The following is a 25,587-nucleotide window of genomic DNA, read 5'->3' on the forward strand; positions in this document are numbered from 1 at the left end:
AGGTATCTTTAAACAGAAGCACACATAAAGCAAGGATCTATATTGATCAGTGGGTCAAAATGTAACCATATACTCACAGTAACCTAACCCTGAATTCATCCTAAGGAGCAATGGTTTGGTCTTTGCTAATTCAGTGTTCTTGGAGACTTTATGAAGAACATAACTAACTATGAATAACAAGAATTGACTATGTCAAAAGTTATGTCCATTACATTTATATAAAATTTTTCAAGAAGTCTGTTCATCACGAAAAACTGAATAAAAAGATATAATATTTTAAAGATCCTAGTGTGTAGTAAAACTATAGTTCAGAGGGCAGAATCTAAACTAATAATAGATGATCACAGGGGCGCCTGGGTGGCTCAGTTGGTTAAATGTCTGACTCTTGATTTCAGCTCGCGTCACGGTCTCATGGTCATGGGATCGAGCCCCATGTTGGGCTCTGTGCTGAACATGGGACCTGCTTGGGATTCTCTTTCTCCCTCTCTCTCTGCCCCCCTCCTCTGCTTGCATCCTCACACTCTCTCTGTAAAAAATACATAAAAAGATCATAACTGATAGTGTTAAAGACATTCTATCAGAAACATCACATTCATTGTTTTACTTACTCTTCATAAAAACCATGAGATCTAAAGTATAATTATCTCCATATTACCAAAGAGGGAAGTAAGACTGAAGGCAGAGTGACGTGCCTGATGTTATGTAGTGAAATAATGTAACGGGAGCTTGAACTCAGGGCCTCTGATTCCATGTTTCAGGACCTTCATCTCCAGGTAGTGATAAATAATGCTTCATAAAATGATCTCCAGATTTTTGCTCCCCTAATGAACAGCAGAGTTCACACTCTAAGGCTCTCACTAAGATGATTGGAAGCAGCAAAGCCACAAAGATATGTGTATAAACTTTAAATCAAGCATTTCTCATTTGTAGGAACAGTGAGCAATGTGGGGAAAAGAACAGGTAAGCAATGATCTCGTCCACTCTGCTTGTTTGTGTGTGTGTGTTTATCATATATTCCTCTTCTGCAATCTTGTTGTTTCTCTCCTTTCCTTCCTTATTTTCTATGGAAAATGAGTGAGACAGAGCTTCAGAACTTTTCCATAAATTTCTATGCCAGACACGGAGTTGCTTATCTGAGTTCTCTGTTGAATGAATAAAGATCAGGGTGTTCTGGATCTGTTTGTAAGTTACATAAATTCAAATTTTAAATAATATATGCACTCCAGGTTCAATCAGCACCTCAGATTTGCATATAAGATTTTATATACTGCAGCAGTTCTATCATCTGAATCAGGTTATTCAGTTTGCCAACATAGCCTGTCTAGATACTTGTTTTAATAGATGCAAACAATACTTTGTCAAACCAGAGGATCTTCATAGCAGTGCATTTTCTTTTAAATTGGAAAAGGTAGCATGTTCTAAGATGTCATCTCTAGATCGATGCATTTGTTCTGATGATGTCTTTGGCTTTTCTAATTCTTACAAATGCAACAAGTAATAGATTCATATAATTGCAGACCTGGAAGGTGCTTACCCATCATTATTTCCCAACCATGTCATTTTCCCGATGAGGAAACAGGCCTAGAGAGGTAAAGCCATTTGCCCAGGGTGATATACCAGGTTGATGGCAAAGAGCTTTCTTTTGTTTTGCAGTAATCTTCCATGATGTCAGCTGTCAAGAGAAAACATACCAATCTGGCCACTGACTGTAGTACAGCGAATAGGGTTTAAATGCATAAGCAGTGTGAGGCTAGCTAAATTCTTTTGGCCATGACTTTTGTACACTGGATCACAAGTGGCTTGGAGCAATGATTCGATCAAGGCTGCTGTCTTTTGATTTTATATTTGATGACCAGAGAAACAAAAGATCAAAGACTGGATGGATTTAAAGATTTTAACAATGAGACTACTGCCTAGGTGATTTTCACAAATCCTTTTAAATAGCATAAACTCACTTTTCTTTTTTGGATGATCAAATAGTGGTATAAGACAGTTGATGATTTCAGCAGCTTTTATGATGTGGTTATACCTTTGTTCCAGAAAGTGTTCTTTAACACATTTTTATGAAGGAATAGAGTAGAACAATAAAATTGTCAGTTTCCTGTGCTTAAGCTGAAAACTGTCAATAGAAGATGTGGTCAGGGCTTGGAATCCATACACAGAATGCAATACTATTCAGAAAAAAACTCTGAGAGATTTTCTGGCAACTACTCTTAAATCAACTATTAAAGAACCCTAAAACTGTCTAGTCTATGAAATTGAGAAGGCACGTGTAAAGTAAGAATCTTACCTAAAATAATTGGTAGTAAGTGTCCCAGACTGTATTCTCATCCTTTGTAATATCTGTATTATTTAAACGTCAGTGTCAAAAGTCTTGTGTAACGTTCAGGTTGGTTGAATAATCAGATTTAATGGATTATTGGATTATGATAAATGAATTAATGGATTTCCCTTGAGTACAACAAATATATTTCTTTACATTTTATTTATTTATTTATTTATTTATTTATTTATTTATTTATTTATTTATCTATTTATTTATTAACATTTATTTTTGAGAGACAGAGAGACACAGACATTGAATATGGGAGGAGCAGAGAGAGAGAGGGAGACACAGACCAAAGTAGGCTCCTGGCTCTGAGCTGTCAGCACAGAGTCTGATGCAGGGCTGGAACCCACAAATCATGAGATCATGACCTGAGCCGAAGTCAGACACTTAACTGACTGAGCCACGCAGGCACCCCATATTTCTTTACCTTTTAAAAATCAGTGTAAATTACTTCTATCCTCTAGCCCTAAAGACAGGTTAGAAGATCCATCTTGGTCATTCTTTGGGGTGCTCTTTAGGGCCACACAAGGGCCTAGAGGCATGTGGACATCCTCAAAGAGATCTCAGCCTGTGGACTCTGGCTACTTTATGGTCATCTAGGATGCTGTTGTGTTCTGGGCCACAGGCTGTAGGTGAAGTCCCAGGGCTTCCTCAGAAGTGGATCTCACTTTCCTGTCTCCCTCTCAGGCCTGTCTCCCTCTCCTGTCTTCCTTCAGGTCGGTGACTTCCACTGATGGTTTCATCTCCTTTGTGCCAAGTGATGCTATGGAAAGGAAGGCCAAAACTCCATTATGAACATTTCTGAGGGATGTCCTGCCACCTGAGACACACTGCTTTTAATATGCCCAGGTCTTTAGCCTTACTGCAACCCTCTTTTCCCTTGCTCCTAACAAGCTAGTTCCTTTCCTGATATTAGTTAGGCACACACTTCTTTGACACACGGACCCCCTTGTTATTCAGATAGCCTGATGTGCCTTTGTTCATTCCATGCTTGGCATGTTAAAAACCAGACTTCAAGGCTTAGGCCTCATTTTGGAATGAAGTGGAAAATACCTTTCATTTTTATGAAGTGAGTCCATAGGAATATAAGGCAATTAATTAATTTCTCAATAGGTTATTCTGTTATCTAACTTGTTATGTGACACTGACACCAAGCCAGTTTACTTACTTGAAAGCTTAGAAATATGACATTTTGTGTTTTCTTACTTTACTCTCAGCCTTCAGAGAGCCGGCTTCTCCTGTGTGGGTTTTCTAGTAATTGTCTGCTGGGCACACACATTGTTGAGTCTATAGCTTTAATTATGAATCCATCTAGGTTTTCAAGAGGACTTTGACCACTTTGAGGTATCATGAATTGCAGCCATTCTTATTGTGGGTGATACTGGCTAAAGACATAGTCTGGGAGTTTTGAGTGTAATCATCTAAACTGAGAGTCTTCAGTCAGTCAACAACCTATGCATGGTTGTTGTCTACACCACCTATTGAGGTTTCAAAACCAAGAAGCATGAGACTGGGATTGAAGGTGCACTCATGAATTCCCACTGTAATTATATCTTGATTAGTGTAAACTGCTAATGATTATCATCTTCATTTTGCTTTTCAGTCAACAGAGCTGATGAAATCTTAATACCTGGACCTTTCATTTTCAGTTAGTAAAACTCATAATCAAGAATGCTGCTGGACAGGGGAAGCAAGAACTAACTCTGGCAAAATGGGAACATTTTACTTTTTCTTAACACAAAGGGGAGATCATTTTTAGTGAAAATGATTAAGAAAGATGTCCATAAGTCTGCTTAACCCTGATGATTTAATATTCAAGAGTTTTGCCTTAAAAAATGTTATTTCAGGGGCGCCTGGGTGGCTCAGTCAGTTAAGCGTCCGACTTCGGCTCAGGTCATGATCTCACGGTCCGGGAGTTCGAGCCCCGCATCAGGCTCTGTGTTGACAGCTCAGAGCCTGGAGCCTGTTTCAGATTCTGTGTCTCCCTGTCTCTCTGCCCCTCCCCTGTTCATGCTCTGTCTCTCTCTGTCTCAAAAATAAATAAACGTTAAAAAAAATTAAAAAAAAATGTTATTTCATCCAGTGCCTAGGATGGAGAGTGAATTATACCTAGAAATTCATAGAATCCCGAGTTACCATCTTATTCATCTCTCTGTTTCCAGCAAGATTCCCTTTAAGTCTTAAGTCCCATCATCTGGCATGGTTTAAATGCTCTCCCTTTCACCACTGGGTATTAATAATGCTCTCGTTCTATAAACATTCCTCAGCTACCCACCCTATGGGCAGTAAATGTGTCTTAACATCATGCATCTTGTTCTCTTAAGCTCCTTGTCTTCTAAAGGCCTACTGTTCAGGCTCAGTCTGTTTTTCCTTTTTAGAATCTTTGGAAGAACAGCTGGCCATCAGTCTAAATTCCACAATCCTCTATGTGTCTCATGTGTTATTAAGTAATGCTTCAGCTTCTCGTCTTCTGGCTAAGTAATCTTACATCCTTTAACCATTACTCATACACCTCTATTCTTTAAGCCACCTCTCTGGATCTTTCCTACACTTCCTGGCAATCTACAATCCATCCCATATGGCTTTGAAAGGATATTAGATTGCTGTGGTAACCACAAACTTATGACCAGATACATGAACCTCTCATGACCAGTAAGTGAGATTTCTGACTTCCTCTTTCCAAACACTCCCTTGTCTCATGTTCACCACGTTCCCAGTCTCTGTGAGGGCAGCCTCTGTGTCTGCCTGGTAGAACTGATGTCAGTGTGGGACATGGGAAAACATGGAGTAGGAATTAGGAGATCTGGCTTACAGTCTTTGTTTTCTCTATGGCCAGGATGTCTAGGAACTAACTTTTACCAAGCAGGCACAACAAAGACATGAGTTTGAACCGTTACCCCATCTTATTTTAGGAAATATTCTCACTATAGTTAAAGTAACTCCATCCTGAGTTGCCATGTGAATCTAGTTTAATTTTATTTCAAAACTTTTATTCTCTTTATATCTGTTTGCCCCTTATGATTTTTTTTTGAATAAATAGGCTTCTGAATGAGTGCAACTTAATATACTTGTTCTGTGAGTTAATTAAAAGTATTTCTATTCCAGATTTCAAGTTGCATGAGGGCTGGGGTGGTGTTGTATATTAATGTGGAACCTGATGCCAATGCAGAGTAGGATGAATGAAACATGAAAATACGATGCCTTGTAAGATTGAAGTGAAAGTAAGGCCCATGCCAGATGCTGTCCCTCCAGTCTAATGCTTCCCAACCCTGTCTACACACTTGAAGCACCTGCAAAGCTTTAAAACCAGCTGTTGCCAGCCCCACCCTCAGGGATTCTAATATAATTGGACTGGGGTGGGGCCTAGAGTCCATAAGCGTTCAATGTCTTACAGGTGGTTCTAACCCTTACCAGACTGGGAAACACTGATCTAACCCAGGGCTTTCCAAATTTAGTTTGCTTATCAGTCACCCTAAGCTCTCCTAAATGTGGATTCTCATCTAGTGGTCCAGGTTGGGACTTGAGATTTGCATCTCCAATAAGCTGCCAGGTGATGTTGATGATCTTGGTCTGTGGAGCACTCTTGGGGTTGCAAATTTTAAGCAGCATCACCTTCATTAGCTGTTAATGGCACCCTTGTTCTAAAAATTCTTCAATAGAAATCATTTACATTCTCTCTCATGCACTCCCTTTTAACTGTGTCTGCATGGCAACAATGAAGTATGCAATTTGTGGTCAAGCCATAGTTAAATGAATGATTATGGATGATACATCTAAATAATTCGGGCTCTAGCTTGGCCTCTGTTCCCCCAGGGACTAAATTAAGCTAATGATTTTCTAACATTGATTTGCAAAGTCTTATCTAGCCTAAAACCTCTTCTTTATTTGCAATCATCCCCTACCCACCAACTTCATTGCTCAATATCTGAAGCAGTGGTATAAGACAATGGTCTTTAAACTTATAGGGATTGGAGGACCTTCTTGCTTTAGCATTTGATGCTCTGGATTCTCTTGATCCAAGTGTTGGGAATACCTAACATGAGAGAGCAGAGTGTCTCCATCTGTCTCAGAAGACCTCAAGAAGTTCTAGGGTTGCTTCGAAGTCTGATAGAGCTGACCTAGAATAGCATCAAACCTTCAGATGTAGCAGTTTCCAGTTTTCCAATAAAAGTACTTTATTTCTAGATTAAATCCAAAGAAATACATGCAAAATATATGCATAGCTAATATTCATATTCAGTTAGTTTTAAATATGAAGTAGAGGCAATTTTCTTAACTTGCAAACTGTGGATTTTTAAGGACAATTCGACTTTTAGGGATATATGCTTAAGGTCGCTCAGCACAGAGGTGAAGTGGAGAAACCTGATTGGGGGAAGCATGCTGGTTGGGGGTGAAAAATAGATACACGAATTCTCTTCAGGGAACAATATCAGTACTGACTTCTCTGAAATTATTCCTAAGGGTTCAGCTTCCTTCAGCCCACACCAAAAGGCTATCCTCTCTCTGTGTCTACCTCTGAACTTAGCCTGTACTTTATCTGTGCTGTGTTTCTGGCACCAGTCACTTTTCTCATCTTTGAATCCTCCATAAATATTCATAGGACATAAGAAATGATCCAGGAAGCTGGCTCTCTAGTTGAATAGCTGATGCTGGTGGATAAGTAAATCATTCCCATCCGTGAGCACAGGGTATGGATTAAGGGAAGCCGGGGATGGTGGCAGTGGAATGAAAGAATAGGAGCTAGGACCCGTCCTCAGGGTTCAGCTCACCAGTCTCCAGCCTCTGGCAACACTGCCTGGGATCTGGGTGATGCTCTCCAGCTCCCCGCTCTAAGATGGCATCTGCTGGCACAGGCATAGGGGTGCCAGTGAGTCAATGAGTCCCCATCAAGGAAACCCACTCTGCCCTCTGGGACTCTGCCTCTTGTCTCAGGTTCATGAGGAAAGACATTTCCAGCAGTGCCCACTTAGCAGGTCATTGATTCTTGTAAGCAATAAGCAAAGTATGTAGTAGGGTGATGTCATAACTCCTAGTATCCAAACAATAAGTATTTGTGTCATAATAACTCAGCCAGCATGTATTGAAGGAAAATTTAATATTTGCATTTCATCCTTAAATAATCACATTCAGTAATGGGTGCATTTGCCTGTTGGACACAGCATAGCTTCTCAAACCTTTAGATTAGATTGGACATTGTTAACCTTTGTTTTTTGCTCCTCACAGGTTGGCTAGATAGATTGGAGGTGGACAGCAGTCTCCAAAAATCCAGGTTCACAGGAATATGAACTCATTCAAAGGGTGGTAGCATCCAATGTTCAGGCTGTGAACTTCCTCAGGAGGGTGGTTGCCATGGTGTCTAATGGATATCTCTATGCTTTTCTTAGGATTTTAAATAATCCTATGGTTTTCCTATATGTTGACTGCATCATCCCAGGGCACCTCTGCACAGAGTTTGGGAACTGTGGCCATAACCAAAGATTTTGACACTGAACTCAGAAAAAGCAAAGCACCTTTACTGAATGGTGTCTAAGTCTAAATGCTGTGAATGCATTATACCTACAATGCGACAGGTGTTTTTAAGATCAGTCTGGACTGGAAGGATGCCTTCCTACTAGCAGAATTTCCTAAAGTAAAATTCCTTTTCTCACACAGGTAGCTTTATGGGAATAAACTGCTGCCCTTATTCAACAAGGGTTTATTTAACACATACTATGTGCCCTACCTGGTTCTGGGTACCTGGGGTACAGTGGCAGACAAAACAGATAAAGATCCTGCCCTCATGGAGCCTACAGTCTATCCCCCTGTTTTCAACACACAGAAGAATGTGGTGTATCGCAGACTTAGGATTCTTTTGTCAAACAACATGAGAAAATTATAAAAGGACTTTCATCTCCTCTAAAGTTCTGTTTAATGGCTTATTTTCAAAGATTAGGTTTCTGTAGGAAACAGGCATACTTAAGATATTTAGAACCCAATCAGTGACTGCAACTAGAGGGAATTATTCTATATTAATGAAAATCAATGATCTATGAATACTATAATAATGAAGACTCATGATATATGAATGTAGTGTGGATGAGGAAGCAGTTCCTGTTAATAGGCTGATTATAATTAGAGTTTTGATATAAAATTGAATTGGAATAATGATTGTGATAAGCCATCCTCGCCTTTATTTCTTCTCAGGAAATGTTTATTGGTACATATTTTGGAACATGAAATGTTTTATAGTGTTCTTTAATTTCATTCATGGCATACAAGAAATGGCACATGGCTTTTCCTATCTTGCAGCCTTGGATAGAGGAGCTCACTTCCAAACATATATGAAAAGGAAGAGAGTTGCTTCATTTTATCTAAGTAATGAGAGTGATTTTGGGGATCTGCTATTCAGTGGGAAAACGGCTTTTCCCTGTATCTTTTGGAGAAATACGAGAAGCTGGGGCCTTTACATCATATTCTGACTGAGCCAGCTTTCTCCCAACCTGTTTTCCTCCAAATCAACGATAAATTAATAAATAAATCACCACAAATAAAATCTTCTGCAATTTAAGACCTGGTTATGGTGCCACACATCCCCTAAGCAGTGTTTTCTCCACTTTGCACTAAAACAAGTTAGCATGAAATGTGGCCTATATGTAAGTTGTAAAATAAAAATGTTTTCCCTCTGCATCAAGGAGTGTATATCCACTAGAATAAAACAAATCACCGTAATCTGCAACTGACAAATAACCATTCCTAAGATCTTGATTTATAGCCTTCTAAGTCTTTATATAGTTTTAAATATGTGGGTGTGTATAATTTAATAAGTAATTTGGTTTACACCCTACATATAAACACATCTTTGATTTACATTATATCCTAAGCATTTCTCCGGGTCACTAAATATTAATTTTTTTTCTAAAATGTGTTTTTGATTGCTGCATTGTATTTCAGAATGTAGATGCCCACAATTTATGTAATCTCTCCCCAAATACGAACATCTCACTTGTTTTTAACCCTGTAAAGTTTAACAAAATCATTCAATATTTAAAATTAGCTATCATGAGTCATCTAGGAAAAAGTGAAAATCTACCCAGGTGATTGTGCCTGAAATTAACTAGTCCTTTTCTTCTTTTATTGATCATGTTGGTTGAGCATGTACCATCTAGACAAGAGGCCCTGTCCTCTGGGAGAGATGCATAGAGAGATACGCTTTGAGCCTTGCCTTTGCCTGGTTTGCAGGAATTGAGGCATTTACCTGCAGAAGAGACTGGAAGACTGAGTTGTCCATCCACACTGACAGCTGTCTCCTCAGCCAGGCTGCTGAAAGGCCTAGGCACATTTAACTGTCAATAGCATTTGCAAAAACAAAACGCCCCCCCCCACCCCACCCCCCGCCCTCAAACAGTGATACTTGCTGGAGGATTCCTACTGTTAGTAATTTGATTTAGGGTGGGACAAAAAGAGAAAAAGGAAAGGCAGATGATCATAGGCACTGGGAATTGGAAAAAATTGTTTTAGGGAAAATGCATATTTCCAAATAATCCCTTCTGAGAACAGATGTTGAAGCCCAGGAAAAGTGTTCTGACTGTTTATTTGGCCTATTGCTCCCTCAGCATCATTGGAAACTAGTTGGCATTAAACTATGGTGCTGGTCTTTGACTCAAAAGATCTGGCCTTTGCCTTTGTCTTTGCCACTTATTAGAGGACCCTGTGATAGCTGACTTATCTCCCTGAACTTAAAGCTACCTTATTGGTCAAACAGGATTTGGGGGCAGCTTAAGGAAGAAAATACATGGAACAGACAGAATGGAATAAACTGCATAATGTCAAACAAACCTGAAGAATTAGTATTATGGATAAGAACACCTTAGGTGAGAAAGCCACATACTTTGGAAGAAGTAAATTCCAGAAAATATTTCAATAGCCTCCAAGTCCTTTGTGAGGATGGACTAAGTTTTGTTAGTCCTAAAGCCTAGAAAGCATCAGGAATGAATGAAAGAGGTAGAAAGGAAACGACAGGGGAGGAAGGAAGAGGAGAGTAACGGAGGAGAGAGAGAAGGGGATGCCAATGAAAGCTGCACATTTGGGGGTTGAAGAGCACCCTGTGCCGTGACCCAGAAGGCAGACAGGCAGGTAAGAATACCATTGCCTGCTGACTGTGTTATCCTCTTTTCTGGCTAAGGATACCCACATGGTGATCTGACAAGTAAAGCTTTGAGATCTATTGATAAATTCTGTTTGGTTGGTTGAGAAAGTACCTGCTCTAATCTCCCAAGCAGTTATTTCCAAAATTTTTACTAATTGCTTTCTCCTGTATGATGTGAAATCGGGTGTGACCCCAGAAGTTAGAATGACGAACTCATTCCTGTTTGGCTGGAATCGTCCCTGTTTTAGCACTGGGAGTGCCACGTCCTGGGAACCTTCTCAGTTCCTGGCAAACTGGGATGGTTGGTACCATGCCAGAAACTTGGAGTGAGGGTTTAGATGCCGTGTTAAATGAATCCAAGTAAATGGCTTCCTGTTTAAAAGTAAAATTTCCAGGATGATGTGCATAATTTGAACTCTCTAAAATGTACAGAAATAGGCCACCTTGGCAAACAGACAGAAGTTGGTTACAATACTAACTTCCGTTATATCCAATTGAAACCAAAAGACAGAGGAAGACTGGGCTGTGTGTCTCCACTTTGACAGGTTGCCTTTCTATAATTTAGGCTTCACCTCCCCACCCCCACTCAGAATCTTGCCAGTGATTCTCTAATACTTATATTTATATTGACTGGTACAGCACTCAAGCCCTAAATGATACAATTTAGAAGAGATAAGAAAACTCTTGGTCACCAGTACTTTATTCACTTCTAATACAAAGAGGATCCATCCATCCATTCATGTATTTAGCAAAAGCCATGGGATATACATTGCGCGAGTGCCATCAGGCAAGGTGCCGACTTAAGGAGAGTCTTGTCGTATACAATGTTACGTTACAGAGTGAGGAGGTGTGCTGAGAGAGGTGCACACAGGGTGCTCTGAAAATACTTTTGTCCTTAGATCACCTGTGGTTATTCTACCAGGATAAAAGCAAACATAGGAGAGAGATAGTATTCCAAACTATTACTCAGGACAACTTAGCCAACAGTCTGCAAATAGCTACTGAGAACTTGCTCTTTGACAAACATTATGCAAGACATAAAGGGGGTATTGAAAATGGCTTTCATGTCTGGTGGTTCTTAGAAATCAAGTTTTGGAGACTGAGTTGTTTCAATTGTCTCAAGCATTAGAACAAGTTGAGTTTATTTTAGTTACTCTGAACTGGCTACAGATCCTGATCTTCTGTTCAAAATACTGGGGGCTGAATGTGTTATGAGAGTAAGACTTTAACTATGTAATTAGGTCCATATACTATATATTATGTTTTAGCAGATCTAAGCACTCTATACTTAGAGACATTAATCATTCTATTGCAACATGTATGTATGTTTATATAAGTGATTATATATATCATATATCGCGTATATTTATTTTTAAATTTACATTTATATTATATATATAAATATATAAATTTATATGAAAATATATATTTATATAAAGATGACAACCTCTTCTGAATTCTTGTCATGTCTTAATAAAAAATGAATCATGGAGAAAAATTTGAACTTTAGAGGTTTTTTATTTTTTCTGAGTAGAAACAAGGGACTACAGACCTGTATTGGAGAATACGGCACACACCAAAGTGTCCATTATTGATGTATAAGTGTTATGATCTAATTTCCCTTAGCCATGCACACACACGAGCGTGCACGCACAACTAAGATTATAAGGCGCTGTTTAAGAAATGTCCAATGAATTGCGTGGTTAGTAAGTGCTTTGAGTTTAGAGAAGGGAGAGCCACTTACTTGGGTTTCCAAGGCCTCACAGAGCAGAGGGAACCGAACAGCACCCTGCAAGGCAGTGGTTAGCCAGGAGGAGAGGAATGGTGGCCCAGGCTGGGGGGACTGCCAAAGTTAGGCGGTGCTGTGTCTCAGCAACTCAATGTATATATGAGTTTCTGCTTGGGACAAGGGATCGGAATTGTTATTTAATTTTTGTAATATAAATGTATAACATTAGCTGCTATTTTGGAGAAACTTTTATATCTTGGCGAAATGGAGAAATTGATTAGGGGTTTAAAAAATGCCAAGTAATTATTATTTCCTTCTTCCTCATAGATAAAGATGTGGCATTTCAGTTACTGCCTACAAAATAATTGGCTTTATTGCTGTGGGATGTAGTATGTGACTTTCTTTTATGTGAAGATCTAGGAAGACTATTGTGTAGTCACTTTCAAACAAAATTTGGCAATATTTGTGTTAGTGATTCTCAACATTGGCTGTACTTTGGAAGCATGGATCAAGGTGGTGTGGGAAGGGGACATTAAAGCCTCCTGCTTCCTGGCTCCTACCCAGAGATTCAGATATAATTGAACAGAATTGGTCTGGGGAACAGTCCGGACACAGAGATTTTTAAAGCTCTTGCTGAGTCTAATACTCGCCCAAGGTTGAAAACTACTGGTTTTGATGAATGAACTGTTGGTTTTAAGTTGTACATAGAGGAGGTGAAGTCAGTATTTAGCTACATATTTTTGCAATTAGAATAAAAACATAAAGCATGAAATTTAAATAAAAATGAACTATACATCAACTAAAGTGTTTTGTTATAAACATGTTTTCAAGCCAAACCATAATCTTTACCCTATTTGTATTCATTTTATTAGAATAACATACTTTTGCCAAAGAACTATGGATGTTATGGTCCATGCTCACACATAGATTTAGTATTATGATCTGGAAACTGCTCTCTTCCCATATAACCTCGCTATTTGGCATTCAGTCAAAGCCATAAAAGAGAAAGAGCAAGCTTGTACAATTTTGTTCCATCTGCACACTATGGGCTTTAAAGAGATGGTGACCCTGAATTTTAACCTTGTGGAAACCAGAGACATCAGAGATTTGCCAAAGGTGACACAGCTCAGGGGGTGATGGAATCCAATCCAACCTTGATTTCTGACTTTGATCCCACACGGTTTCCACTCTCTCACGCTGCTGCCTTTTCTTGCCTTTACAGGAAATATAAACTGGGTTGGGATTGGTGAGGACAGTTGGTAATAGGAGCATAAGAAAAATTAAACTTTGCAGCGGTACACCAGGTAGTGGAATTATTAAGGAGGAGAAGCTATAATACAGATGCAGCGTTAACCTACTTTCTTGTGTGAGAGATAAGATTATCTTATTTGATGGACATTCTGTTGTGCATCACTCCTGCTGGAAAGTGGTATAAGAGGTATCAATAGATAAAATTGGCTCAGATGTTTTTTTAGGGCCCAGTTTAGAGAAAAGTGAGTTATGCTTTAAGAATCAATGTTCGTTCTGATCGCAAGCATTTGATATGTTTTCCTTGCCATAAAAAAAAAAAAAAAAACAATAGATAGATATAAATCCTCAGAAATTGATAGGGTTGCAGGAAACTTTGGAAGCAAGATCCAATTTCCTTCTGAAAAGTGTGTAGAAGTCCTTTTACATACAGGTCAACTGAGTATTTGTAGCTTTTATTAGCATTTCTAAGTCACAACAGAATGATACTGGGTAACAGCTGGTGTGGTATGGCCCACTTTTCAGCTTTATTTTCACATGGTGATATATGACTGATCTGGTAATGAGGCCTTTAAGAGACATCCTATTTCTCTAAGTCCCTATAGAAATAATACCATTAAGTTTCATCCAAGCTAGCTAAAACTTCCCCATCTGGTGAAATCTCTGGGTTGAGAAGAAAAGACTTTTTCAAGATTTTGCCACAATACAGTCATTCCTTGAATCAAAATGTTATTTAGCAAGTATTTATTTGCATGTTTGTTATTTAATCTGAAAAAAAAAAAAGCCCACACGAAACTGATTTGAAAGGTTGGGGAGCTGATTAAGTATTACTTACTATTGAGGTTCCAGATTTTAGCTTTTCTTTGGAATGGCCCTAATGTTCTTGGTTTTTCCAAGTCTACTCTATATTACAGGAGCAAAGAATGAACAGAAGGTACTGCTATATTGCATTATGACTAATGGGGCATATGAGAATTTAAATTTCTTTTTCTTCTGTAAAATATTTGGATTAGAACCTTTTTCCAAATTTAAATTAAATCCTATGTAAAACAAAGATGACTGAGGTCTAGAAAAGTATCTAAATTTGCTTATTATAAAATTGCTTATTAAGAAGTATAAAAAGAGTCTTTAGAGGTATTGTGAGGAACATTGACCTTGGAAATTAAGGATTTGATTTGGAGTCTTGCCTTCCCCATAACTAGAAATGTCACTGTCAGTGAATCATGTGGCTTGTGCGAGGTCCATCAGGTGAGAAATGGGATAGTAATTCAAGTCATAGCTATTGGGAGGATGAAAGCATATTGTATGTTGTAGTACAGAAGAAAGTTATTTTTACTTTCTGTTGGTAAACTCCTTCAAGTTAGGTTCTTTTTTTTTTTTTTATTTCTGGACCAAAAATAACTGAAGGCTCACAATGGAATGTGTTAAGTTAATAGCTAGGGCTGTGCAATCTCAAGTGATATTATGCCTTTTCAGTTTAGATAAAGCAACATCTGCTCTATAGTGTTTGTCTTTTGGTCTTTTAAAACAATATTATACTTTCAACATCAATTTTAGCAGGTATGGATTGAAAATAACCCATCACAGTAAACAGAAGAAACTGACAATAAAATGAGCACGATTTTGTCAATTGGTACAGTCCTTGTAACTGAAAAGATCTACTTCTATCACTTGGGCAAGTCCTTTATGTATTGGTTATTTCTAGTTATAGCACACATGTCAAATTCATTCATTCAAAATCTTTGAAGCCATAACTGTTCAACGTTTCCTCCAAGTTTTGGCTTCGATTTAATGGATCCCTCCCTTACCTCCAAGAGTTTGTTTTTGAACATCTTTCTTTCTTCATAAGGGATGGTCTTCTGAACGGTCAGATTTAAGCATAACAATGTGAGAAATCTGATCTCAATAAATTAGGAATTTTCGGTTGTATCCCAGCTTCAAAAATGAAGGCTGGCAAAGATCATTTTCCTGCTTTCAGTCAACTCTGGAATTCGAGCTCTAGAATGAACATGAGACCCTTCCCCCTTCAGATATTGAGGACATGGGTACTCGTACTCAGTAATGGACTAACCGGGCCTGTGTGTCCCTCTGGTTGTTTTCCTTCACAGCAACACCCCTGAACTCACTGAAGCCTCCAAGGGTGGACGCTGCTCCAGTGGTCACATCTCCCTATCAAAGAAGAGATTCAGACAGATACTGTGGGCTCTGTGCAGCCTGGTTTAACAATCCTCTGATGGCCCAGCAACATTATGATGGCAAGAAACACAAAAAGAACGCAGCAAGAGTTGCTCTATTAGAACAGCTTGGGACAACTCTGGATATGGGGGAACTAAGAGGTAAGAGAAACTCCTTCAACTTCTGCCACAGAACTGGGCTTTCAGAGAAAGATTGTGTTTTCACAAATTGCATTGATTTCTAAGGAAAAATCTAGGCTCATCTAAAAGGAATAGAAGGCAAAGGAAATGAGTAGAAAACTAGCTTAACTTTTGTAATCTCTTTCGTTTCAAAGTCTTTGTTATTTCCATATTTTTATTGACTGTTTTTCAGATTGAAGCCAACCATATATGAAGCAGATTTTCTTCTTCTGCTTTATCTTTAACTCTCTTTGCTAATGACCGCTTTTGTAGATGAGCCGTATGAGAGAAGACGCTAAAAAGACCAAATAACATTATCTTATTAACTATTGTGTTTTATGAATCCAACCCAAACAAAGCAACCTGTTGACTCTATTTCATAGCTTAAAATAAGCCCAAGTTCCTTTAATAGAAATATCTAGGAGGCTGAGGTAAGACAGTTCTACGTGCCACCATATGGCCAATACCCAGCTTCCCCACTGCACTTTGGCAGATGTTTTCTCAAGTGATGGAAAATATGCAACATTTGAAATTCACATAGGGTTTCACAGAAGCTGCTGAGTGGAGACTTGGGAACCACAGGATGAGGATCATTCCTGCGGGTTCTTTAGGAAGACAGTTAGCAATTCATGGCACTTAATAGCATATCATCAACAACTATTTAAGCATTTTTGATCATCTAAACATTTTTGATCAATTGATGTTGGCAGTGTAGAGGTAGGACAGAATCACATACAATACTTTTTTCTGAGACAATACATTTTCTCAGAAAAATAATTTTGCAAAGGGTGCTATTAATACTGTACTCCAAGTGCTATATGGGTTAGGTGAACATTGATGGGCTGGCCAAGAATCATTGTTCCTAATAGCTCTAAAAACAAAATTTGCAGTTCAATTTTGAGAATTTTGAGAATGCAATCTGCATTTAATCTGGGTTCTTTGTGTGGAACCTACAGTTCTCTCCCTAACTGGGCTATGAGCCTCCAAGAGAGATCACTGTAGTCAGGAAATGCCCTGGTACAATTTCAGAGCAGATAAGTAGTGGGACTGAAGATCACGCTGTGTGAGCATAAAGAGGGCTGAGGGCGGGTCACTTCTGATTTTGTTGGTTGAGGAAGACTTCACCCAGGAAAGGGATTTGAGTGGGAAGTGGAAATATGGGTAGAATTGCAGCAGGCTTTCCATGTGAGCAGATACCTATATGTATAGGCAAAGAGACAGGAAAACATAAGCTGTAGCTGGCAAATAAACACGTCATCATGGAAGGATCCTCTAATGCTGTATAGATTTAGGATTGGAGGTCCATTAGTACATCTATAAAGCTTGATTAGAGATGGATTTTTCCAAGATATGTAATTAAGAATGGCAAACAAGAACAAAAATGAAAAACACTTTATGTGGGGTGTGTTTTTAGCTATAGAAAAACAACATGGGGCTTCGTGTTTCAGAATGTTGGATAATTTCATCTCAGAGGCTTTTGAATTGTTGGTGTGCTATTGCCTTTTGGGGGGGGATTTCTTGTATCCTCAGTCTATGTCTTGTTAAAAAAATACAGAGTCTCTTCATAGCTGAAGGCCTTCCCGAAACTCACTGTTACTGGCAGATAACAAGTTGGCTCAGTGACTCCTTCACAGCAGGGCACTGAAGGAGAAAAATAGGGCTTTATTTATGTTTTGTGCCAGATATTATGACTTGTAGAAGAATTATTTCTAGAGCACATTCTTCTTGTCTATTTTGAATTATCAGTGCTGCATCTTTTATGTACAACCACATCTTAATGACTTGGGCGTCTGAATTCTGTAACATTTGAGCAGCTTGTCTTTTATACAGAAGACAAAAAGGGCTGCTCTTTGACTTGATAACTCACTGTGACTATGACTCAGTAGCACATGAGAGGAGATTAGCTTTGAATACAGTGTCCTTGAAATGAACCTTTCCACCCACCCCAGGTGACATCTTGATATATGTTTATTCAGACGTTAAATATTGCAAAAGCTTGGAGAATAAAGCATTGATGATAAACCATCACTTTCAAACACATGCATGCACACATGCACACACTCCAAACCCCTATTTCTGGAATACTGCCAATGCACTATCAATCAATTACTAAGGACAAAGCTACTAATTAGTAAATGTAGGTATACCCATAGCTTTTTTAAAAGTGGTGTGATACAGCTAGTGCACAATACGGCAGTGTTTCAAGCTTTCTCTCTTTCATAGAACTTCTCAGTTTTTAAAACACTAAAACATTGACTTATTTATTAGGGTTTTCCTGATTTTCTGTCTTCCTCCCTACTCCTATAGATTGTTAGCAACTTGAAAGCAGGGATTTATGTCTGTTTTGCTCAGTGATGTGTTCAAAATGCCTGGAATGATGACAGACACTTAGTAGGTTCTCAATCATTGCTGAATAAATAGAGGTAGCAAAAACTTAAAAAAATCACCTAAAAGCCTACATTCTTAATCATTTTTACTTCTTTTTTAAAATGGGTTTTTAATTTATTTTGTGAAAGAGAATGCAAGAGAGCAGGGGAGGGGTGGAGAGAGAGAAAAAAAGAGAGGGGGAGAGAGAGAGAGAGAGAGAGAGAGAGAGAGAGAGAGAAAGAGAGAGAGAGTGAGAATCACAAGCAGTCTCCACACTGTCAGCACAGAGACCAATGCGGGGCTTGAAACTCAAGAACTGCAAGGTTGTGACCTGAACCTAAATCAAGAGTCAGATCTTAACCAACTGAGCTACCCAGACACCCCAATAATCACTTTTACTTCTAAAAGGATCCTGACTGAATAAATTTTACAAGAAATTATTTATGATTTTTTTCTTCTAATTTTTAAAAATTTCACAGTATATTTTATATATACACAGTATTTATATAAAATATACCGTGAAATGCAGGTATATACTATATCTTCTTTTCCTCACAAAATGATCTTGGCACCGTTATTGAAAATCTATTGATTGTGTGTGAGTCTCTTTGTATCTGAGCTATTGTGTTCCATTGATTTGTTTTTCTTTATGCCAGTATCACATTGTATTGATTCTTTTAGCATTATGAAAGTCTTGAAACCAGGTAATTCAAGCTTTCCAACTTTGTCTTTCTCAATATTGCTTGGCTGTTCTAAATCATTTGCTTTGCTACATAAATTTCAAAATCAGCTTTTCAATTTCTACACAGAAAGCTTATTGGAATATTGAATGGGATTGAATTTAATCTATAGATCAATTTGGGGATATTTGTTTAATTTCTTCACAATATTGAGTCTTCCAATCCATGAACATCTATACCTATTTTTTTATGATTGTTTCAAGTTCTGTCAGCAACAGTCTATAGTTTTCAGTGTTAAAGGGTTAGCACATTATTTTAAAATTTTTCCTCAAGTATTTTCTGTTAACACTTAATATAAATTATTTTTTGAAATTTTATTTTTATGTGTTGATTACTGATATAGAAAATGTAGTTGATTTTTCTACATTGATCTTGATTCCTGTAACCTACACATAACTTTCCACCCATTATTTGTATATAATTTAATAGCACAGAAAATTACACCTTTTTTAATTTTTGGTATTCACACTATTTAGCCATTGAAAACTATAGAAGTGTGTTAGAATTCTTGCCTTCCTTTGCTTCAGGTAGGAAATCAAATTTTAAAAAAGAAAATTATTTTCATACATTAAGAAAGAATTTTAAACGGAATTGGCCTAAATGGTTATTAGTATGCATAACCTGGTTACTAACTCAACTTTAAAGTTATTTGTTTCAGAAAACAGATGTCTCTACTTCCGAGTTTTAACTTAAGAACAATAGTAATCTTTTTCTGAATATGGAGTCCAATGTAAAAAACAAAAGAAGTCACTGAATTATGAAATTATAAAATTCAAAGATCACAAAATACTTCAGAGGATTTTATAGTTTAAATTCTTCTTGCTAGCATAAAACACAGATATTAGGTAGTTTCTTATTTGGAAATAGTGGACAGCAAAAACTATGAAGTTATAGTTAGGTGGACATAGAATATACATTTTGCAGATCTCTATCATTTATTCTTTTAAAAGTTGTAGAATGGAAAAACGCAGTTATTTCAGTGTCTCAGAGGAAACTACAAATCTGGTGTGATTCTCCTCCGAAGACACAGAGCAAAGGAACTCATTTGAAAATTTAATAATGTTTCTGAGCATTATGAGCAGATAGTATTGGGAAGGACATCAAACATCATCAAATTATACTCTTTTGTGTGTGTATTGTTTTAATAGAGCAGCGTTCAGAGAAGTGACTTGACTGTTTCCCTTCTAAGTTATGGCTAGACCCACAACTCCCGATTCTGTGCACACCAATTTCTAGTGACTCATCATTGACTAACTAGAACTCTTAATAATTAACTTAAAAAAACAGTTGAGTTTGGGGGCTTATCTATTTTTAAATGCATAAAACTTGCTTAGAACTCAAGTACAGAATGGGCACTGTCAACTCTCAGGTTTCTGGGAATGAATCACTTACAAAATGCCTTATATAGCTTTAATAAAGGAGTTTTCCCCACATTCAGAACACTATCTCAGCTGGAGTGAATATAGAAAGGCACAGAAATCATATTTACTATTCACAGGGGCCTGGTATTGGAAAGCAAAGTTCTGTGAAGAGAAAACATACTCCCAGAGAGGTCACTAGAATTTATTACTCTCTCTATAATGCAGCTTCTGCCTTTATTAGTGGGAATGGAGATTAATTTCCAAGGGATACAAGAAGCTTATATATGACTTCAAAGCATTAAAGTAGTACGTGAATCCGAAAGAGCAGACCTACCTCAAAATAAGCAGACCACTGGAGTGAGAGACTTTTACTCTTTGAGTTACTTCTGCTGTGGTCTTTTGGGTGATAATGGGTTGTCTGTCTCAGATTTTGTCCCACTTAATCTTCCTTTGGCTTTTGCTCATAGCTCAGATAATAGATAGCCTAGCCACCTCATTCAGTGGCACTCCTCTACCTTCAGTTACCTAAGATACCTGTGCAGGGGGACTTGGGTACTGGGTCTGCTCCAAAGTCTGTTCCAGTGGAAAGAAAGGCATGCTAGGTAAATAAATAAATAAATAAATAAATAAATAAATAAATAAATAGTTTTCAAAGGCAACCAGTACAACTATTGCCATTGTAAAAATTATCTCAAAGTATAAAGGCCTAAATCAGCAATAAATTTTTATTCTATCTCTCTGTTTCTGTGGGGGGACTTTAGGAGTGGCTTGGCTGGGTGATTCCAGAAAATGTAAAAAGTTGAATGAAAGAAGAAAGAAAAGGTGACTCACTCATATGTTTGCAGGAGGCCTCAGTTTTTCTCCTTGTGGTCCTTTCCCAGTGTTTAACATACTTCTGTTATGGTGGCTGGCTTCCCACAGAGTGAGCCCTTCCTGAAACAGATCAGGTGGAATGCTTGAGGGTCACATAGCATCACCTGCAACACATTCTGTTATGACATTCTGTCATTTTTTTAAAAAAACTAAAATCTAACAGAGATTTCTGCCTATCCTCATGGGAACCAAACCAACAGCAAATAGTCTGTCTGTGATCCTCTGCCCAAGGTCTGGGTCTGGCCTGATGGGTGTCATGGCCAGATATCTGAGGTTTGCTTGAGAATATCCATATTAGTTTTAAACAATCCTTTTTTCATCCAACAACCATAATCCCTTTGTGCTTGGCCAATCCAATATGCCTAAGGGATTCCAAAGATTTGGGGACCAAATTAATTGGAGTTAACAACTTGATTGTAGGCTCCCAATCCCCACGTGAGTTCATAGAAACAGAAGTTCCAATCAGATGATGAGGTCAAGTTTTTAGGAACAAAAAGCTTGTTATATGTTATTGCTTGGTTTCCTCTCTGACTCATTCACTCATTTATTTATTCATTTTTTGATTTATCTACTAATATTGAACTCCTACCTAATACCAGGCACAGAGTGTTGGAGATACTACAGTGAATGAAAGAAAAAGGTCCTTTTCTTGGGAAGAAGACAGAAAGTAAAGAAGCAAAACATTTTTAGCCTATGGCAAATGCTAAAGGGAAAAAAAGTGGGGCGATATAATAAATAATGAAATAGGAGATAGGTTCTTTAATGGGATGGTTAGTGACAGCCTTTCAGAGAAGCTGACATATTGAACTGTGACCTGACTGATGGGGAGGATCCAGACATGAAGCACCTGCTCATTCTTTGCAGAGGTACTAGCAAGTGCAAAGGGCCCTGTGTAGGGGCAAAGGGTGTGGCACATCTGAGGACTGATGGCAGGCAGAGTGCCTGAAGCTACTAAGAAGGGTAAACAGTGAGATTGGATTTAGCTAGAGTCACACTGTGCAGATCTTAATAGGTCATTGAGAGGCTTTGATTTATTCTAAATGCACAGAGGGGTTTGCAGCTCCTCTTGCTTGTGAAGCCACATGCTCTACTTTTTCTCTCCTGAAGGGCTTGGTTCATTTCCACTCTAGGTCACCTCTCTTCCCTCTAAGACCTGCTGGTGTTGCTCCTGTCATTCCTGCAAATACACCCTTTACATATTTCCTTTGTTCAAGGAGGCATTTCTCATGCTACTAGCAGAGTTTTAGGGTGGCAAACTTTCTGGTAAGAGATGCATCATTCATTCATGGTTTTCAGGGTTCAAAAACAAAACACAATCCTGGAGTCCCTTTAATGTTTATAGGTAAGAAGAACTGACATGGGTTGCCTTCATGGTTTCTTTCATGGCTGTGGGTGAGTGAGTGCTTTGGAGAAGAGAAGTGTCTTAACGGTCATTGAGTTGAGGAGGAAACTAAGCTCAGGAGCAGCATTTTGGCCACTGCAGGGTAGCTGGGGTGTTAAATGGGAATGTGTTAGGTGCCTTTGACCATGTGAGGGGCAATTTATTCATGAGAAGATGGACGTAACAAGTATCCACTGATGTCTTCATTTTAGAGCAGAGGTTTCTGGTCACTGATTAAGCCTTGTCTAATTGGGCAAGTAGAAGAGCCAGACTGCTCAAGTAAGGAGAGGTGAAGGTGACAGTGGGAATGGAGCAGTGGAGCCACTAGAATTTGAGATCAGTAGAGTAAGGTGGGTCTTGAAAGACAACTAAAAGATATTCAGTTTGGGCGGCTGAAGGGGACAAAGTCACAGGCTGAGGACAGAGCTATGAAAAAGCATGGCAGCAAAGGTTGTGGGGTCCCTTTGAGGAGAGGTATGGTGTGGCTGGAACTTCAGGCCAGGTTTGGGAATAATGAGACAAGTAGCTAGAGAAAGAGAGTCAGATCATGGTAGGAGTTGAATGCTTTCACCTAACCCTGAAGGCTGTGGGAGTAATTTCAAGATTTTTGGCAGGACATTTGTATTTCTGAAAGGAGTCTCTATAGACAGCAGTGTGGAGGGTGGAATAGAAGGGAACTAGACAGAAGACGGGGAGATATATTGGAAGGCTATTAATTACTCCTGTGAGAAATTATGCTAACTTGAATTAAACAAAATACTAACAGTGAGCATAACAGAACAAAATGAGAAAAAAAATGGATGTGAGTTCAGCGGAATTTGGTGAACAGTTGGTCCTTCACAGCCCCTGACAGCTGCCCCTTTGGCATAGACACAGGACCTGTCCGTGATTTACTCTTAAACTTGCCATGCCACATGCTAGATACTGTGAGAGCCTTCTTCTGAAGTGTGAATCCAAGCACTGAGCACTGGGTGTTATCAGTCCTGATAATTTTAACCCAGTTTTGGTCTTGTCAAAATTTCTTGAGGGCAGGGAGGTCCATGTCTTATTCTTTGCCTCACTGACAGAATCTAAAACAATATATTGTTGATAGAAGGTCCTGCATGAATATCCAGGGATTTGAATGGTCTTACCTGGTTAACCAAGTTAAAGACTACGTTCCATATTTTCCAATTTCTAAGTACAATGAGAATTATGGGTCTCAAATTGATGGTTGAACATTTCACAGTGCTGAGTATTTGATAAAAAAAATTACCATGTTAAGTGAGGTGCATTTTTATTGCATTTAATAAGTTCAAACAAAAACATTAGTTCATTCCTTGTACTAATATTTTCAGTCTCTGAAAACTGTATGTATTTTAGCTAGTTAAGAATCAGCAGAAAATAGGACCTTTAAGCAGATATGATAATTATAGAACACAATTCTAAATTGAATGGTAGGGGAAGAGGTGCCAGAAGAAAATACTCAGCTTAGATTACACCTGGTTATTTTTGCATTATTATTTTTAATGTGTTTTGACACTTCAGCTGTTGCATATAGATTCATTTTGATCTTCAGAGCCCACATTTTGGGTTAGATAATTAAACTGCTTAAATGGCTCATGTTCCTGTCATGTTATTGAATTGGGAAAATAGTGTGATGTAGAAGAGATCATTTTCATTTATTCATTCATTCATTCATTCATTCACAGTTACTAAATGTCTATTATGTGCTGGCTTTGTGCCTGAAATTATCCAGAATATTGAAATGTCTGACTCATCTTCTAAATCTCAAGGGTTTAGAGTCTGAAGAAGGGGAGGAGAGCAAACTAATACCTTTATGGAAGTAAATATAACACAAAATGTGAAAAAGAAATGAGAGCTTAGGAGTTACCTCATCCCAATGCTTAGGGATTTGAAAATCAAGCAGAAATGATTTCCAACTTGGAGTTAACATCAGGCATGTGGAAATCGGTGACCAGATTCTTTATAGCCAAGAGATCAACATGACCAAAGGCACGGAGAGGTGGGGAAAATGTGAGCAAAATTAGCAATCAAGTTCAGTGAGTATAAAGTGTAAGTGAGATAAAGCTGGGAAGACAGATCAAAACCAAATTATAAATAGCCTTGCCTTGCATGTCAGGCAAACCTGAACTTTTTTTGATAGCCACAAACTTCTTTTTTTTTTTTTAAGTAGGGAAATGGCTGGTTTCATGTGTGCTTTAGGGGGGTTACTGTGTGATGGACTGGAGTGGGGAGATTCAAGAGGCCAGGAAACCAGATGGACTAATGCAGAGGCCTGTGTGAAGGCCTGGAGAGGACTGGAGGGCGGGGGGGAAGGAGGGCAGTAAAAGATATATTTCTCTCTGTAGCAGTCAGCATGCTCTTCCCCTCAACAAAATTCAAGACAGCAGGAGCATTAGAATTCTGAAAGACACCTTGGCAAGGCCTTGGGAACACTAATAGGAAAAAATATAAATTTAATGAGTAATATGAGTAATAACTTAAATTTGTGCTCAATCTCAAATCCAACAAGGAATGTGGTCGAACATTCACAGTAGTCTATTTACATCCTGTAGGGCAATTCTTTCTTCAGCTGAGACAGACTCTTACCCATTACTGTTATTAATGAAACTAATAAATGGAACACTGTCTAAATAAGCTTGGTTAACTCTTTATCATCACTGACTATCATCACAGGTTTCAAAAAAGATGAGCTTGGCTTTTAAAATGGAATCATTCCGCCTCCATTTATGCATTGTGGGCACACTCATTAAATAGAAAACTATGTACCAACTTGGATTTCTAATTTCAGAGTTGACTAATACATTAGAAACAGCCTCAGACTTGATGCATGGAACCAGTGTCCTTGGCTGTGAGATGTTGAATGAGAAAAGGACAAAAGCAACATCAAAACACACCCACCAAAATCCAAGTCACTTAACTGATCCATGGGTGCCAATTTGGGCTACATTGAGGAAGCTGACAGTATTATGTGAAGTTATTTTTCTTTCTCAGTAACTTAAGGTCCTTTTTCAGTATTGATTGAAGGTCTCTACTATTTAGTTTAAGCTCAAAAACTAGGGTAGTATTTTGTGAGG

At 38.3% G+C, this 25,587-nt stretch overlaps 1 protein-coding gene across 1 annotated transcript in view; it reads left to right on the forward strand.

Annotated features, from left to right (window-relative positions):
* The window catches only part of ZMAT4 (zinc finger matrin-type 4), a 254,802-nt gene that overhangs the window by 131,759 nt on the left and 97,456 nt on the right, over positions 1-25,587 (forward strand). Inside the window, exon 4 of the mRNA XM_042936666.1 lies at positions 15,540-15,767. Within this exon, the coding sequence (XP_042792600.1) occupies positions 15,540-15,767 (228 nt within the window). The remainder of the gene's footprint in view (positions 1-15,539; positions 15,768-25,587) is intronic.

Source organism: Panthera leo, chromosome B1 (genome assembly GCF_018350215.1).
Source record: "Panthera leo isolate Ple1 chromosome B1, P.leo_Ple1_pat1.1, whole genome shotgun sequence".
Lineage (NCBI taxonomy): Eukaryota > Metazoa > Chordata > Mammalia > Carnivora > Felidae > Panthera > Panthera leo.